This window comes from Pinus tabuliformis, chromosome 2_2, assembly GCF_031772625.1.
Source record: "Pinus tabuliformis cultivar Carrire ecotype Pingquan chromosome 2_2, CPIR1, whole genome shotgun sequence".
NCBI lineage: Eukaryota > Viridiplantae > Streptophyta > Pinopsida > Pinales > Pinaceae > Pinus > Pinus tabuliformis.
In genome coordinates this window covers 26472458-26489376 of record NC_142300.1, presented here as the reverse complement: position 1 = coordinate 26489376, position 16919 = coordinate 26472458, and the positions used below count along the sequence as shown (strand labels likewise).

Below are 16919 nucleotides of genomic sequence, written 5' to 3'. Positions count from 1 at the left end.
TTCTAGGAAAGATTGATTGGAATTTAGGTGCAAATCATGTCTAAAGTTCAACACTATCATCAACACATTTTAGCTAATTGTTAGATCCTACTGCCTCTTCAGTTTTTATTTATGTTTTTGTTGCTTTGAGGAAGAGGATGTAAATACCATGCTACATGCCATTTTTCTATTTATTTTTTTTGATTTTGGGTAGCATAGGATGTGCTTTAGCTCCGAAATTTTGTGGAGGGGCTAGAACACATGAGATCTCCAAAACTCAGAAATCGTTTGGAGAAATTCCACACGGATGAGGAGTTATTAAAATAATTAATATTTTTAATGAGTTTCTAAGTCTAAACTTAGGAAAATAAAAATATTAATGGATATCAATAAGAATATGGGTGAGAAACTTCTAAGTGACGAGGAACGAGTCTCTTTTAATCTTAGCCGTTGATTAGGGATTTAATCTTGGTCGTTGATTCATCAATAGGAAAAGTATAAGAGGAGGCTTGAGGGTGAGTTGGAGATACACTTGAGAGATGAGTCAGTTCGATTTTTTTGGGGCAAAGTTTGCTGAGAAAATCAAACAAGTGATCTATTGTAGTGAGAGGGGAAATTTGGTACAGGGACTTCAGTTCAAGGCTAAGAATACATAGCAAAGAGATAGAGAAGCACCAGGAGAGACAGCACAGAGAGAGCTTTGACACAATGATGCAAAGGGAGAGCTTTGACACAGTGACGCAGTGTCGCAATGATGCAGTGGGAGAGCTCTAACGTAATGACAAAGAGGGAGAGCTCTGACACAGTGACGTAGCTCCTAGAGGAGGTGACACAGTTCCAGCGCTAGGAATAATGCAGTCACCTATGGGGTTTTTTCATCTGTCTCCGGATAGAGGTACTTCTGCCAGGTTTATTCTCTGTTGGGTGCGCCGGATGTGGCACCCTAGTTGTATTCAGAAATTTGCTTAATAATACAATCCCTCTATATGTTGCACCAGTTTTCCTGAATTGGGTTTTTCCGGGGACGATTGTCCAAAAATAACAGTGTCCTTTGTGTATTTGTCTCGTTCTATTTTAGTTCATGATTTGTATGTTTGTGTAGTCTGCAATCGTGTTTCATCGCTATTTAAATAATTAAATAACTTGTTGAATGTAAAAACAAGTAGGAGATGATAAATTGCAGTAGGATTTTTGATGTGTAGATTCAAAAAATTTCACAATTTTCCCTTTTTTTCGAATGTAGATATGTTTATCTGAATATAAGAAGTATTTTACTAAAAATATTGTACTCTATAACTAGCCAATCATAAGGTTTGAAGATATTTATGTTATGTACATTGATTAACATGAAGATACCATATTGTTTACTTGTTTGAATCTCTAAGCTATTGTACTCACAGTGACATGATCAATCCAAGTTTAAGTTTATCGCGAGTATTCCATTTGATGTTTGATTATTCCGAGAAAAGTTTCAAGCATCTTTCCTCACTTTTGGATGGTTTAATAACTACGGCAGTGTAGACGCCAATATTTGATGGATTTAGCATGTTGTGTTTGAGAGATTGATAAACCATGACCCAATAGAAGTTCCCAAGTGGATTTTAGGTACATCGACGTTGCTTTAGAGGTCTTTATACCTTAGAAGCATCTTGGATTTTGGGATATTAGGAAAGAAGTTATATGTTGGATTATGTGCAGTCAGATATGTTGTGGTCTGCTAACGGGAGATTGCCATTCATATAGTTTGAATTCACAATTGTCGTGGTATTAAAGGATACCTTACTGATTTTTTGTTGCACTTATGGTCAATGATTATTGCTTGTGAGTTTGAAGGACAAATGATTAGACATATTATTGGCTTGTGCACAAGAATTATGACATACTTCCCAGATAGTGTGACCCATAAGGATTTCAATCCTATAGTGTTTAATATTGTTAAAGTCTTTTAAACATCCTTAGCTTCATGTTATAGCTTTTAGTCATATGTTGAAGATTATAAATGCATTCATGATACATTTGCGTAAGTTCTAGAAATTATTGTACGAATGTGGAAAAATTGAGCCACTTTTGCAGAAAAGAAAATTAAGCTTGTCTAATAAACAGAGATTAAATAACAATTTGTCAATCTCTCGTAATGATGAAGAGCTCTTTTTACAATATAGATTTTATTATTATGGGGATCTTTCTTAAGCTTTTCCTTTCTTCTTTTTATTTATTTATTTGAAACTAGTTAGCTTATTGCGAAACTTTTATTAAAGTTCTTATTTGACAATAATCTTTGTGTTATGTTGCATATATGGAATGGGTGTCACTCAGCCATGCGTATTATGGAGGTGAGGATTTTTTCTCTCCTGAGTTCCTACCGAAGTAAAAATGAATGCAGAACCTTTTAATATTATCTTCGAACTGTAACGATTATGCTAGAAAGGGTTTGGGGATTAGAATAGGGCACCCCCTTTGGTATTTCTGATGCTAATTTCAAATTAACATGTCCTGGAAGCCATATTATTGTTTGGAAATTATTATGATATAAGGTCTAGTTTTGTCACTTCATTTTTTAAAAATGACTTCTCTTTCTATATCGCAATTTGCTTGGAACGTAGAGTGAAATTTCTAGCTGTATGTTCTAATTGTCTTTATATAAAGAATATGAGCCTCTTTTAATCTCAGATTTTCTTGTGTATCCTATGTCGCAGTCTATGTTGCATGAAATCATGAACACTTAAAAACAGATGAAGCCACTTATTTTATTAATAGGTCCATAGCTAATGTGATTATGATATTGTTGCAATTTAGGTGCGTTCTGCATATGCCCAACTTGACTTTGAGTGGGAGAACCTTAGAAAACTTGTTCTTGAGGTTCAAAATTTCTACCCTTTGGTGATCTTGTTTCTTTCTCTAGAATGTTTCTATCTTTGGACAAAAAACATAGGTTTGTTTTATAGCACCTGATTGTCGTATCTTTTGGAATTTTGCAGAATGCTAACAAGTCAAACAAAAAACTTATGAGGGATTATATCACAGAGACAAGCCATGTAGAGTAAATCAATTCTAATTGCATTGCCTTGTTATGTACTTTAATCCATTTTCGCAGAAAATTGACAAGACCTACATATAGCACGGTATATTTTCTTGAGATCAAATGGTACGAGTTGGTTTTAATGGAAAAATCTAAATATTGTTTTAACCACGAAGAATGCAAAAGCTGTCGACTTCAAGATCTAACATGTACAATTTCTCAATTGCAAACTGTTAATTCTACTTCGTTGTGAAGGGAAAACTACCTGGTTATCTTTCATGATAGACATGTTTGAAAGACTTGTATACTTGTCCGACTTTGTATTGTGATTACTATTCAATATCTCCGCCACAAATAATATTTATGCAACTTTACATATCCACGGTCAAAATTACACCAAAAATATTAACAATAGAAAACATGTTGCATTTGCAACAATTATTCTATTAAATGATAGATTACCTATTACACTATTGGGCTTAAGCTAAGCGAAGCAGAACCATGATTTTCTAAGCTTCACACTGTGTCAGGTTCATTGGTTTAATACGCTTCTCAAAAATTTGTATATATCTATGAACTAGGTGCTTTTCTGACATTAATTCCTTTTGGTTGGAGTTGTAAAACTGCACATTAGTCAAAGTATTGATGTTATGGGATAGAAGTCCAGTAGTTATAGTTATTGTTGTGGGCATATTTCTGTCATGGTTATTAAATTATATGTATAGCATTAACCTCCAGTTTGAATGTGAAAGATAAAAAATAATTTCTCCTAATTGTTGTCTATACTAAAGGCCTCATCTTCAGTTGTATATATTGGGCATGTTGAATAGTTGTTTACATATGACCCTATTAACCCTCATATCCAAGAGTGGTAATTATATGATTCATCATATTTTCAGGAGCAACTTGCAAATATGCTGACGGACTATAGATACACACTCTTAGTTTTTGTCAAGGATACTTCTTCTTGTGATGATCTTCCATGATATTGCTTGAGGATAGATGAGCATAGTCGTCCTCCTTGACAGATCATGCGGTTGATGTTCTGGATGGTCTTGGTTGTCTTCATGGTTATTACATGCTCCTTGGTGTTGATGGTGACATGCTCATATGGTGTTGGTTGCCTTGGTTGATGGTGTTTGATGACATGCTCTTGGGTGTTGATGTCTTCATGCTTTGATTTAACTTGTTGAATGATGGATGCTAGTTTAGTGGTTCATGGTGATGCTTCTTGTATGTTTGTATGGAGGTTTTAGAATTTCATGGTTCTTGTATAAGAACGCTCCACTACTTACATGTTTGTTTATTCCTAATGATGATATAACATGATGGACAAAGATTTATGTGCAGCACTCACCTCCATGCATTTTTTAGATTCCCCCCAGGGATTTTGAATGATGTGTTGATTCTTACTCTTCTAGATGAGAGATCTAGTGTTTTCATGTATTTTGTACTTCCATGATGATATTCAACAAGTCAAACAACCTTTTTTTGATAGTTCTCTCCAAGGATTGACCTGGGATTTGGCGGCGACTCTTGTTTGTAAAGTGTCTATCTTACTCCTACAATGGTTTTTGACATGATAGACAGTTCTTACAGTGAACGATCATCTCCTTGGCATATTTAATAACAACCTAGGGTTCAAGGTAACAATTGGGCATGTTTGATGGATCACATTGCTTGGACAAAGTGTCCTAGGATATTTTTGGTTTATTATGTTCATATGGACTTATTTGATATAATATGCACCATCCTGGATGAGCACTTGTTAGCACAAATTTTTAGCCCTTTGAAAATTAGATTATTTGATGATCTAGGATAAAAATTATCAATGCAACATATAGGAAAAATTCACCCTTAGTGTCATGTGCAAAATTTCTCTCTATTCGGGTTGGTGCTTTCCAATCACAGGGGGTTGTCCCTAATGTTGAGTATATTTTTTTCCACCTGAAGATATGCAAAATAACATGCAATTGTTGTTTGTGTTGATTTTTCTAGTAGCATACAAGACTAGAGCAATTTTCAAATTGATAACTACTTACAATTATATAATTTGATTTCTTTTAAGACATTTCAATCATTAAGCAATTATACATGAAAATTTATGTGAAAATTCCAAACTGGAATCTTATTGCAACAACTGGAAATCATTCTCCTAATTGTTAATTTAAGCTAACAATTTATTTATTGTTTTCTACAACAAACACTGAATAAATCAAACTGCAATCTACACAAATAAAATTGCAAAAGAATAAATGCCGGAAGAAATTCTAACACACACATAAAAATAACACAATTATTTTTTGACACAAGTCCCCGAAAAAACCCAACTTGGGAAAATCGGTGCAGCGACTAAGGGTTTTATTATTAATCAGAAGAGAAATAATCTAAGTACAACTGGATGTTGAAACTGGCAATCCTATAGAGAAATACTAAGAAAAATCTTTAGAGGAATTTTCGTCACCCCACATACAATCTCCCGACATAACTTGCCTTCAGAATTTTGACCCTCTAAGCCTCTGCGTCAACATATGTGTAGCTAGCTAGACGTCTAGCCTCGGATTGGACTCTGATGAAGTCATTCTGCCTTCTGCTGACTAGAAAGAGGCTTCTCCAGCACTCTGGGACTCCTTCATGGCCTCTAGAACTGAAAACGTCAAACTCTCCCAACAAATCGTCTTTTCCTCTAGAGACTATCGCGATGCTGCAACGTCAGCCTCTCTGTGGCTCTTCTGCCTCTCTGCAAATGCACTCTTTGGATCTGGAATCCTTCCTCTGGCTTCACTGTCTCTACCCCTCTCTCACTGCTTTGATTGTAGGCTCTCTCTCCGACAACTAGCTGTTGCTACTCTGGAAATCGATCTACTCATGAAATCGAACCTCTCAAGTGTCTTCTCCATCACCACATTGACCTCCTCTTATAATCCTCTATTGGAGCACCAACGACCAAGATTAAAACTTAATTAATGGCTAGGATCATATTTGGATCGATTTGTGAGTTTCTAGATCATCCATGCCTTGACTTAATTAATACTAATTAATTAACCATATTCCCTAAGTTTATACTTAGGAAATATTTAAAAACTGGTTAATAATCTAATTAAGTCATTTCTAGGCAGAATTTCCATAAACAGTTTCTAGGTTTTAGAGATCTCATGTATTCTAGCCTCTCCACAAAATTTTGTGGCTAGAACACATCCGATGCTACAAAAATTAACACTCCCTCCTAGCGAGGAATATGTTCTAGTGCTACTACACACCCTGTAGCAACACTTTATCTATGCATCATATCCTATCACGCTATTGATGTCTGACCATACTGCCCACCAACCACTTTGCAACTCCTATATATACTGCATCTATGTTGTTGTTGAACCTGCTACCAACTTTGCATCTGCACTGCAACTCACTCTCATCTATGGTTGTTGCAACTACAACATCTGCAATTGAAAAGCATCCAAAATATTGAATCAATTGTGATCAGTATAATGCATCTGTCACATGAGTCTCTGACCGCTGCTAGTATTCGTCCTTTCGCTGAAGAATTTGCAATGTTGTTGACTCTGCACTGTGCCAATTGCACTGCACTCCCCAGCATATGACTGCTACTAGTCTCTACAACTGTCACTCTGGCATCTGGCTGCATCAACTGTGATTGATCCATCCTGCTACTGAATACTATGGGCCCCCGTATCAAGGTATTGATCCACGAGGTGGACTCCTTAAGGATCTTGTCCATGTGTAGTGCTATGGGGATACATCACCAAGTCATCCCACCTCACCCTGGGGGGTATATTAAAAAACATGGCGAAGTCTTCCTCTAGCCTGGAGAAAATCCTATCGATCTCTATTGAAGCTGCATGTTGGTCCTGCTTCTCCTCCTTGTCCTTCTTCCCGATAGGACACTGGGTATTGTAGTGACCAAGCTCACCACACTTGAAGCACTTGACCTTCGACAGGTCTTTCTTCTTCTTTCTCTACTCCCCATGTCCCTGACTTGGATCCTTCGATGTGAGGGCCACATTTTCCTCCTTCACCTGCTTCAATCCGTTGTTGTTACCACTGATGGAGATCTTTAATAGAGCTCGTCTCAACTCCTATTGCTGCAAATCAACCCACATCTTGTCCCACATTGACAAGGTATCTCTGCCCAAAATGCTGGAAAATCCTATAGATTCACAAGCTCATGTAATCTACTAAAACAAGAGACAAGAATCTACTTCTCCTCTTTACAGCAGAAGCACATAAAGATTGAGGAAAAAAATAATCGACAAGAGGAAGAACATCAATGGCACATAACACAATAAATATCTGGGGAAATCCACAGCTCAAAACCCCACTATCTGTATTGCATTAATCAGAAATCCAAGATGATAATAGAATGTTTTTTCTCACAAGAACAATCCCAACACTCGGTAAAATCAATCTCCAGCTCACAAGCAAACTCTTGGCCAACACTTAGCCAATTCTCCAGCTCTCCAAGCCCTTATTTCCTTGCGCAATTCCTATGGCTAATTAGCCCATCTTAAAGGGAAATCAGTGCATCCAAAACTGCACAATCCCTTCTAGGTTCAGTTCCTTATTGCATGCACCATATGTACAACTTAGAAAATACAACAATTGTACACTATCCCTGCACTCTAGTCTCAACTGGGTCTTTCTCATAATCAACATGCATGAGTTTCTAATGAGGGAATCTTCAATTAATTGGAGTAGCACTAATTAATGCATTAGTGCACCAACTAACTATTAACTCACTATTAGTTCCTCAAACATTTTGGAACTAATTTAAATGGACTTGACTCGGTAAATTGAGTTAACTAATTACAACTCATCATGGACCCCTATAATATAGGGAGAACATATACATGACTTTAGAAAGACTTCCAACTCAAAATTCCTAAGTTAATTAAGTCAACTCACTCTATTTAACTATTACAAGTTGTTATGAGAATACAATTCGATTTTAATTATCAGTTTAATTCAAAGGCAAATTAAACTGGAATTTCTAGATTCTATTTTTATCATTTCTTGTTGCTATTTTCAACACTCCCTCTCAGTAAGAAAGGAATTCGACTCGATCCCAATCTTGAAGGTCCTTTGGAATGTTCTACATGCAACATTTCTCTCTAGTGTTGTTGCTCCAACAACTCCAGGAAAAAAAACATCCAACCTGAATTAGAATGATGCCCTATCATCAAAGTCTCTGACTACTATTTCCTTTGTCGACTGAAAACTCTACACTTCTATTGACTCTGCCTTTTTGCACTGTTGTCAACCCTTCTCTGTGCTTCTTCAGTATCTCACTGCTCTAGCCTCTGTCACTTTGATCTATGAATACATCAATCCCACTTATTCCTCCCGCTCCTATGTACTTTAGGCTTCTGTAGCAAGGTCTGATCCATGAGATAAAACCACTCAATGGATCCTACCCAATTTCAACCCTATTGGGACTATCACTTCACATCGCCCCACCTCACACCTAGAGGTATAGCTGCATGTGATCCCTCTTCTCACTTGACTCGAAATTTCCCCCTATTAGAGGTCTCTGCATGAGTGGATGCCTCCACTCGATCTCCTCTTGGCTTCTCCAATTGTGGCTGCTCCATAATTGTCTGAGACTTCTTCTTCTTTGCTTGAGTGGATGTCTCCACTCGGTCTCCTTTCAACTTCTCTAATTGTGGTTGCTCCACAACTTCACGAAGCTGCTTCAGAGGCTTCTTCTGGGACCACATGTTGAGAGGTAATTTACTCTCCCTCTCAACCACCAAGTCTCTAACTTTTTCCTTGCTCCTCAAGGCTTTGCATGCATCTTGAACCTCAAGAGCATACAGGTTCCTGACCCGTGCACCGATCTGGTTCACTTGTCCCTTGGTGATGTGTCTAAGGAAAACCTTTCCCTTACTAAAAACCACATCATAGCCACGATCTTCCAATACCGCAACTGAAACAAGATTCTTCTTTAGTCTTGGAACATATATCACATCTGTGATCCTAAGAGGGGAGCCAAACTCCCTCGTAAAGGTAACTATACTGATCCCGGTAACTCTATACCTCTTGTCATCTCCAACCTCTATGCTTTTCTTAAGGTCTTTCTCCTCAAAATCACTAGAGAGATCTCTATTCCCTATCATATGGAATGAGGCACCACTGTCAAGATACCACACGCCTCCCATGGCAGTGTCGGTTATGCATTTAATGAGAGTGAAATCAAGTTCGAATTGTGAAGCTAGAGCTTCACTTGTTGCCGCTACTGGTGGCTCCTTCTTGCTTGCTTTCTTCTATGGGAAGTTCTTGGCATAGTGATCATGTTCGTGATAGTGAAAACACTTGACTTGCGTCAAGTCCATCTTTTGTTTTCCCTCCTCGCCTTGGGGCTTCTTTCCCTTGGCCTTCTTTACCTTACTCGCTAAGGCAAAATCCTCTTCCACTTCCTTAGAAGAGGTCCCATCTCTCATGTTTCTCTTGATCTCCTCCTGCATCAAATATGACCACAGTCGTTACCAATCTCGCAGCTTCTCCCGACCATTGACAGAGTCATGATAACTATGCCAACTCTTTGGGAGTCCTAGAAGAGAAAGACTCACCATATCATCCTCGGCAACAATGATTCCAACACTTCCAAGTTCATCACGTCATTGAGTGAACTTGGTCACGTAATTTGGAATTGAGTCACCCGCCTCCATCTTGGATTTTCGAAGTTTATCTTTCAGTGCCAACTTCCTTTGGTCATTGTTGTTATGGAAAAGGTCCTTCAATGCTTTCCACATAGCATGCAGAGTTTCCTTCCCATGGAGACTCAAAACAATGTGGTCTCGAACTCCCTCAAGGATTATCCACCTCACTCTTACTAACATTAGGGTAATTTTGAGGTCTAAAATGGGCCTCCTAAGGAAATTATAAAATAATAGTGGAAATAATAAAATAAGATTAGATTACATCATCCAATTTTAGAGGGTAGAAAGAAAAAACTTTTTTTTTCAACTCATATTTTCAACTGATCTCATTATGGGTTTACTCAAATCTCGAGCTGAAACACTTGTTGGATGCAGAATGTGATTCCTCATCCAAGGAGTACACATGTTGCATACTTTTGATGGACCCTGCTACATGAAAAATGAGAAATACATGAAAAAACGTGATTGTAATCACGTTTTTTCATGTATTTCTCATTTTTCATGTAGAAGGATCCATCGAAAGTATGCAACATGGGTAGTCTTTGGATGAGGAATTAAATTTTTCATCCAGCAAGTACTCCCACTCAACATTTGAGTAAAACCTTAGGAAGATAAGTTTAAAATACAAGTTGAAAAAGTAGTTCTATTATTTTTTAATATTTTTACTTTTTCACTCCAAAAATGATAAATCATCTCGCACGGTTGACATCATCATCTTGAATCCTACTGGTCCTTATAAAGTTTATTTTGGTTGTACATTTTTCTTAAGAGGCCCATTTTAGGCCTCAAAATTCCCCTAATGACACTTCTTCCATTTGGCCAGATTCTTAGCATTCGATGTTGGTGGCTTAGGAATGTCCTAATCAATGAATTTTTTCAAGCCATTATCCTCCAACGTGGCCTCCATCCTGTCCTTCTAGGCTATATAATTCGAGCTTCCATCCAAGGCATACTCGAGTCGCAAACCGTTGAACTCCATCTGTCGATCATGAAGCATGTATTGCAAATTCGAATTTCACCTGTAACCCTAAACTCAAAACTTTGAAATCTCCTCTATTATATTGTTCTCAGCTCTGATACCATGTAGAAAATCCTGTAGATTCACAAGCTCATATAATCTACTAAAACAAGAGATAAGAATCTACTTCTACTCTTTACAACGGAAGCACATAAAGATCGAGAAAAACAATAATCAACAAGAGGAAGAACATCAATGGCACATAACATAATAAATATCTGTGGAAAGCCACAGCTCAAAACCCCACTATCTGTATTGCATTAATCAAAATTCCAATATGATAATACAATGCTTGTTCTCACAAGAACAATCCCAACACTCAGTAAAATCAATATCCAGCTCACAAGCAAACTCTTGGCCAACACTTAGCCAATTCTCTAGCTTTCCAAGCTCCTATTTCCTTGCACAATTCCTATGGCTAATTAGCCCATCTTAAAGGGAAATCAATGCATCCAAAACTGTGCAATCCCTTCTAGGTTCAGTTCCTGATTGCATGCACCATCTATACAAATTAGAAAATTATACAACAAATAGTATAATGTCCCTGCACTCTAGTCTCAACTGGGTCTTTCTCAGAATCGACATGCATGAGTTTCTAATGAGGAAATCTTCAGTTAACTATAGTAGCACTAGTTAATGCATTAGTGCACCAACTGACTGTTAACTCACTATTAGCTCCTCAAATAGTTTGGAACTAATTACCGAGTTAACTAATTACAACTCATACTTAACTCATCGTGGACCCTTATAATATAGGGAGAACATATACATGACTTCATAAATACTTCCAACTCGAAATTCCTAAGTTAACTAAGTCAAGTCACTCTAGTTAACTATTACAAGTTGTTATGGGTATAAAATTTGATTTTAATTCTCATTTTAATTCTCATTTTAATTCAAGGACAAATTAAACTGGAATTTTTGGATTCTATTTTTATCATTTCTTGTTTCTATTTTCAACAAATACTTTGGATGAATACCTACCACTCCTCGAAGACATTGTTTAGTGTTAATCGCACTAGCTCTGTGGGTTGAGGCATTGCCCCAATAGCTGCAAGATGGTGCCAATCTCTTGAATCTTGGTGAAGAAGGAATCTATGCCTTCCCTCATCTGCATCATAACAGGCCTCAACTTCTCATCTAGGTACATCTTTCGTTGCTCGAAAGTACCCTGGTTCTTCGTAGAGAGAGCATCCCACATCTCTTTGGCAGTATCTTTGCCAGCTATGTGTGAAACAACATGATCCCGGACACCATCTAAGATCAAACATTTCACCTGTTCCATCTCCTTCATGTACTCCTTCAACTAATCTGCATCCTGGGGAAGTGCTACCATTGCATCAATATACATCTTCAGGCCAAACTCACTTGTTCCGTCTCCTTCATGTACTCCTTCAGCTAATTTGCATCCTTGGGAAGCGCTACCACTACATCAATATACATCTTCAGGCCAAACTCCTCTAGAAGGAAGGACATCCTTGCCTTCTAGATGACATAGTTTGAAGCTCCATCCAACCTGTCCTGATCATGAAGCCTAGCAATGACCATCTCAACAAAATGTCGAAAATATTCTCTTTCCTTCTGCTAATCTATTCGCACTCCCTTCTGGAGTGAGAAGATTACTCACAACGATTGTTGATTTGCAAGGAAAAATCGAACTTCTTGAGACTAGAAGTTCCTTGAGGAAACTTTTCCCTCTGTATGTGCTCTTCTTCCTTCCACACAACATTGGCTCTGCTCTAGCAAACTGCTGCAAGAACCACTACGTCCATCTAGATATCTTCTCTACGAAAATACTGAGTCGCTCCCTCTGCCTCTAGAATTACTCAATCTAGAGAGATCGATTTTTTTTGTCCCTCACTCAGAAAAATCAAATCTCCTCAAGTAGCTCGACCTCTTGGAAAAGTGCCTATGCTTCCCTTGGGGATTTCGGCCTGTTGCCCATAATGAATAGTGAAATCTTTTCTCTCTTCGCCTCTGAGCTCTCCACTTGATCAACTTGGCTCTGATACCATGTGAAAATTCCAAATCGGAATCCTACTTCCGCAACTAGAAATTATTCTCCTAATTGTTTATTTAATTTAACAATTTATTTACTGTTTGCTACAACAAACACTGAATAATCACACTATAATATACACAAATAAAACTGCAAAAGAATAAACGCTAGAAGAAATTCTTGCACACACACATAAAATTAACACGATTTTTTTTACATGTCCCTGGAAAAACCCAACTTGGGAAAATTGGTGCAACAGTTGAGGGTTTTATTATTAAGCAGCAGTGAAATAATCTGAGTACAACTAGATGTCGAAACTGACAGTCCTACAAAGAAATACTGGCAAAAATATGGAGAGGAGTTTTACTCATCCCATAGGCAATCTCTTGGCAAAACTTGCCTTCATAATTTTGGCCCTCTGAGTCTCTATGTTGCTTTTCATAGCTGGTTGGACGTTTAGCCTCAGGCTGGACTTTGATGAAGTCATTTTGCCTTCTGTTGACTAGAAATACACTTCTCCAACACTCCGGGACTCCTTCTTAATCTCTAGAAATGAAAATGTCAATCTCTCCCAACAAATCATCTTTGCCTCTAGAGACTACTGCGTTGCCCTAGCACCATCCTGTCTATGGCTCTTATACCTCTCTGTGAATGCACTCACTGGATCTGGAATCCTTCCTCCGGCTTCAGTATCTCTGCCCCTCTCTCACTACTTTGATTGCAAGCCCTCTCTCCGACAACTGACTGATGCTACTCTGGAAATCGATCTGCTCATGCAGTCGAACATCTCAAGTGTCTTCTCCATCACCAACCTACTAGTCTCTTAGTCAAACAAAATGACTCAAGGAAGTAATCAAGATCAAACTCTCCGACCATACCAATGGTCTTCTAGTCAAAACCAATGACCTAATGGAGTACTTAGGGTCCATCTCCTCGACCATAAATAAGGGGTCTCTCAGTCAAGCTCAATTCCCTAAGGGAGGAATCCCTATCTCAATATCAAACTACCTGACTATATAGTCTCTTAGTCCATGACCCAAGGGAGGAATCCTGATATCTATGTCAAGAGGGACAATCTCCCCGACCATATCACCTCTTAGTCAAATGTAATGACCCAATTAGTGTCCCCGACCAAGCCTACTAGTCTCTCAGTCAAACACAATGACCTATGGGATCACTCCAAGCATCAAAACCTACCTCCCCAACCATAAGGTTTCTCAGTCAAACCCAATGACCCAAGGGAGTAACCTAAAAAATCTTCCCAACCATAAACCATGGTTTCTCAGCAAGCCCAAGGCAAATTCATGATGCTATACAATCAATGCTTCATCTCTCTAGGAGAGGAATTCTCAATCATTCCAAGCTTCTCTTAGAAGCAAACAAACTTCATCTGAGATGTGGCTTTGTCAAAAAATCAACAACCTTCTTATCAATAGAAATGTATTTGAGCCTAACAACTCTTCATTGGACAACATCCTAGATATAGTGAAAATTGATCTTGATGTGCTTCAACCTGTCATGAAAAATTAGATTCACAAAAAGCTTCACACAACATTGGATATATCACAGTCTATTCCAACACCTGATCAAAACCAACAAACAACTTTAAAAGGAAACCACTTCTCAATAGGTTGAACAATCATCTTCATTCATGATATATAGGCTAGGAAAACATATAGAAGTCCTCTTCCTATCTTCAGAACTTCCAACCCAATCAGAATATGCAAATCCATGTAGCATATAGTTCAATGAGCCAATCAGTATGATCAAACAAGTCTGCAACAAAGTCTCGCAACTTCTTCAAATTTGTTATCATGGAGTTGTCCATGGACTTGCAATCCATCATGTCAAATTCATGATCTCAACAAAGAATATTTCAACTAGCTTATGCCACACTTTTAATCACAGATAGTAATGCATCAGAACAAGATTCTTCAATCAATTCCCTCTTACACATACACGAGGTGTCTGACTTCATATTATTCTCACTCTTACTGAGGTAATCCTTCGCTTGGTACTTATCTTAATCTTGGAAATCACAATTGACTTCATTTCAATATAGATAAAATATGCTCCCTCTGAGTCCATAGGTTGACAAGAGTCTTCTTGTCACTATATTTGTTTTTTTCTTCCATTCTTTGCATCTGTTGCTATAGTTCTCGCAACATTCATCATGTACCTGCAATTATTACTAGGATGGCATGGAAGAATAATCACGACCAAGCAAAATATACAAAGACAAGAGACTAATAGAAACAACAACAATAGTAACAAATAGGGAGAGATATAAAAAAATATTTATCTTTGAGAGGATATCACCTCCTCTTGATCTTGAGTCTTCTTGCATCCATTAACAACATTATCAGGTTTATCTATATCATCATCATAATGTTATTCCTTTCTTTGCAAGAGCTAGAATTTCTTATTTTCGTGGAAACATACAATCATATGGTTTTGACCCTATACCCTAGGGTTTTTCTTATCAAAACCTTGTTTCCTGCTAGGGTTTACAAACCCTAGATTTTAATTTGAATGTTAAAACCCATTAATATATGCAAATTTAACACATATGACATAAAATATTTAAAGGCTTGGCAACAACAGGTTCATTCAATGCCTTTGGTCTGATATGATGGGATAATACTAGATCTGCACGTGATCATGATCTCATGATTTCACCAAGAATATCATAGTAACAATGGTCTTCAAATTTGGGTTTTCTGAATTGGGTATCCATATTTTAATAACGGGATTCATGGCAAAAAATTATTTGCAATATGATTCAACACCTAGGATTTGGAAATATCTACACATGATCAAAGCTATGTATTTCTTTCTTTACAACAAAAGAATGTGATTCATTTTCACTAACAATACTTTACACAACTCATATCATACTATAATACATCACACTACTTCAGAATGTTCATACAAGGTATTTTCCTTTCCAAAGAGTATAGACAACATTAAATTTCACTCTTGAACATCTCATATTATATTGTGTTTTACACAAGCTAGAAGCCTTATTTTACAAATGACTTATTCATCTTAATATGATCTCAGTCTTAAAGAGGAACTCATCCTCTTTAGTAACAAGTATCTCAGCACAAGAAAATTACCTTGTCTTAGAAAGGAACTTTACTTATTTGTATCAAAGAGACATCTTTTCTACATTACCATACAAGATTCTAGTTCAATTCGTCTTCAAAATGCCAAGCATTCTTGGCATAAAAATCTCCAGCGAATATTGTTAGAACTCTTCTCAATATTTTGAGATGTTTTCCCAAATTATAAAACAATATTGTTCTAAATTTCTTGTACTTAAGATTGTGGGAAAATATTCTTTCAATTCTCAAAGGAACAAAACTTCTAAAATAACACATACCTGGCAATGCAATCAAAATTTCGTTCACTTTGAGTTTACTAAGCTAATTCCATGATCTTAGTTCCTTTCCTCCGATTTCTGAGAAGCATTCTTCCTTGGCAATGAGTATTAGCATCTTCTATTTGTTTGAAAATAATATGTCAACCTCACTAGATATAACAAAGTTGAGATCAATAAGAATATCTTTAGCTGACTTCAGATGCACAGATCTTGGTCTCCTCCTCAAGATCATTCAGTCTAAGACAAAATACTTACTATGCTTAAAAATTCTCAATATATAGTCTTGATGATCACAATAAACAAATTATATAGGCAAGGTTCTTTTGAGAGTTCACTTGGCTTATTTTCATAAGAACTCGGATATCCTTAATTGAAGAATTTTGGCCTCTCAGATTTCTACAATTTTTGGATCTTGACACATAAGCTTTTCTCACGAGATTTCGTCCTTCCAAAGAGATAAAGTGGCTTGGTCTTAACTCCTTCCATAGAGACATAAAAATAGCAACAAAAAATTCCAATTTAATTTGTACTTGAATTAAAATTGTAATTATTTTCTCATAGCAACTTGTAATAGTTAATTAAGTTAAATTGACTTAATTGACTTAGGAAATTTGAGTTGGAAGTCTATCTAGAGTCATGTGAAGTGCTTCCTAAATTTTAGGGGCCCAGGTTGAGCTCTTTGGAGTTGTAATTAGATAACTCATTCTAACTAAGTTATAGTCATTTAAACTAGTTCTAACTATTGGAGGAACTAGTAGAGGTCTAGCAGTGGATTAGTGCATCAGTACATCAACCAGTATCACACTAGTTAACTGAAGATTCACTCAAAAGTAATTCATGCA

The 16919-nt window shown here is 37.0% G+C and overlaps 1 protein-coding gene across 2 annotated transcripts in view; it reads left to right on the top strand.

Moving 5' to 3' along the window:
* Positions 1 to 3374, top strand: part of RBCX1 (Chaperonin-like RbcX protein) — a 467203-nt gene extending 463829 nt beyond the window's left edge. For both annotated transcript variants that reach the window (XM_089404192.1, XM_089404193.1), the window contains 3 exons: positions 2296 to 2312; positions 2776 to 2838; positions 2958 to 3374. In XM_089404192.1, coding sequence (XP_089260318.1) covers positions 2296 to 2312; positions 2776 to 2838; positions 2958 to 3023 — 146 coding nt within the window. In that variant the 3' untranslated portion in view covers positions 3024 to 3374. The remainder of the gene's footprint in view (positions 1 to 2295; positions 2313 to 2775; positions 2839 to 2957) is intronic.
* The last annotated feature ends 13545 nt before the right edge of the window (positions 3375 to 16919 follow it).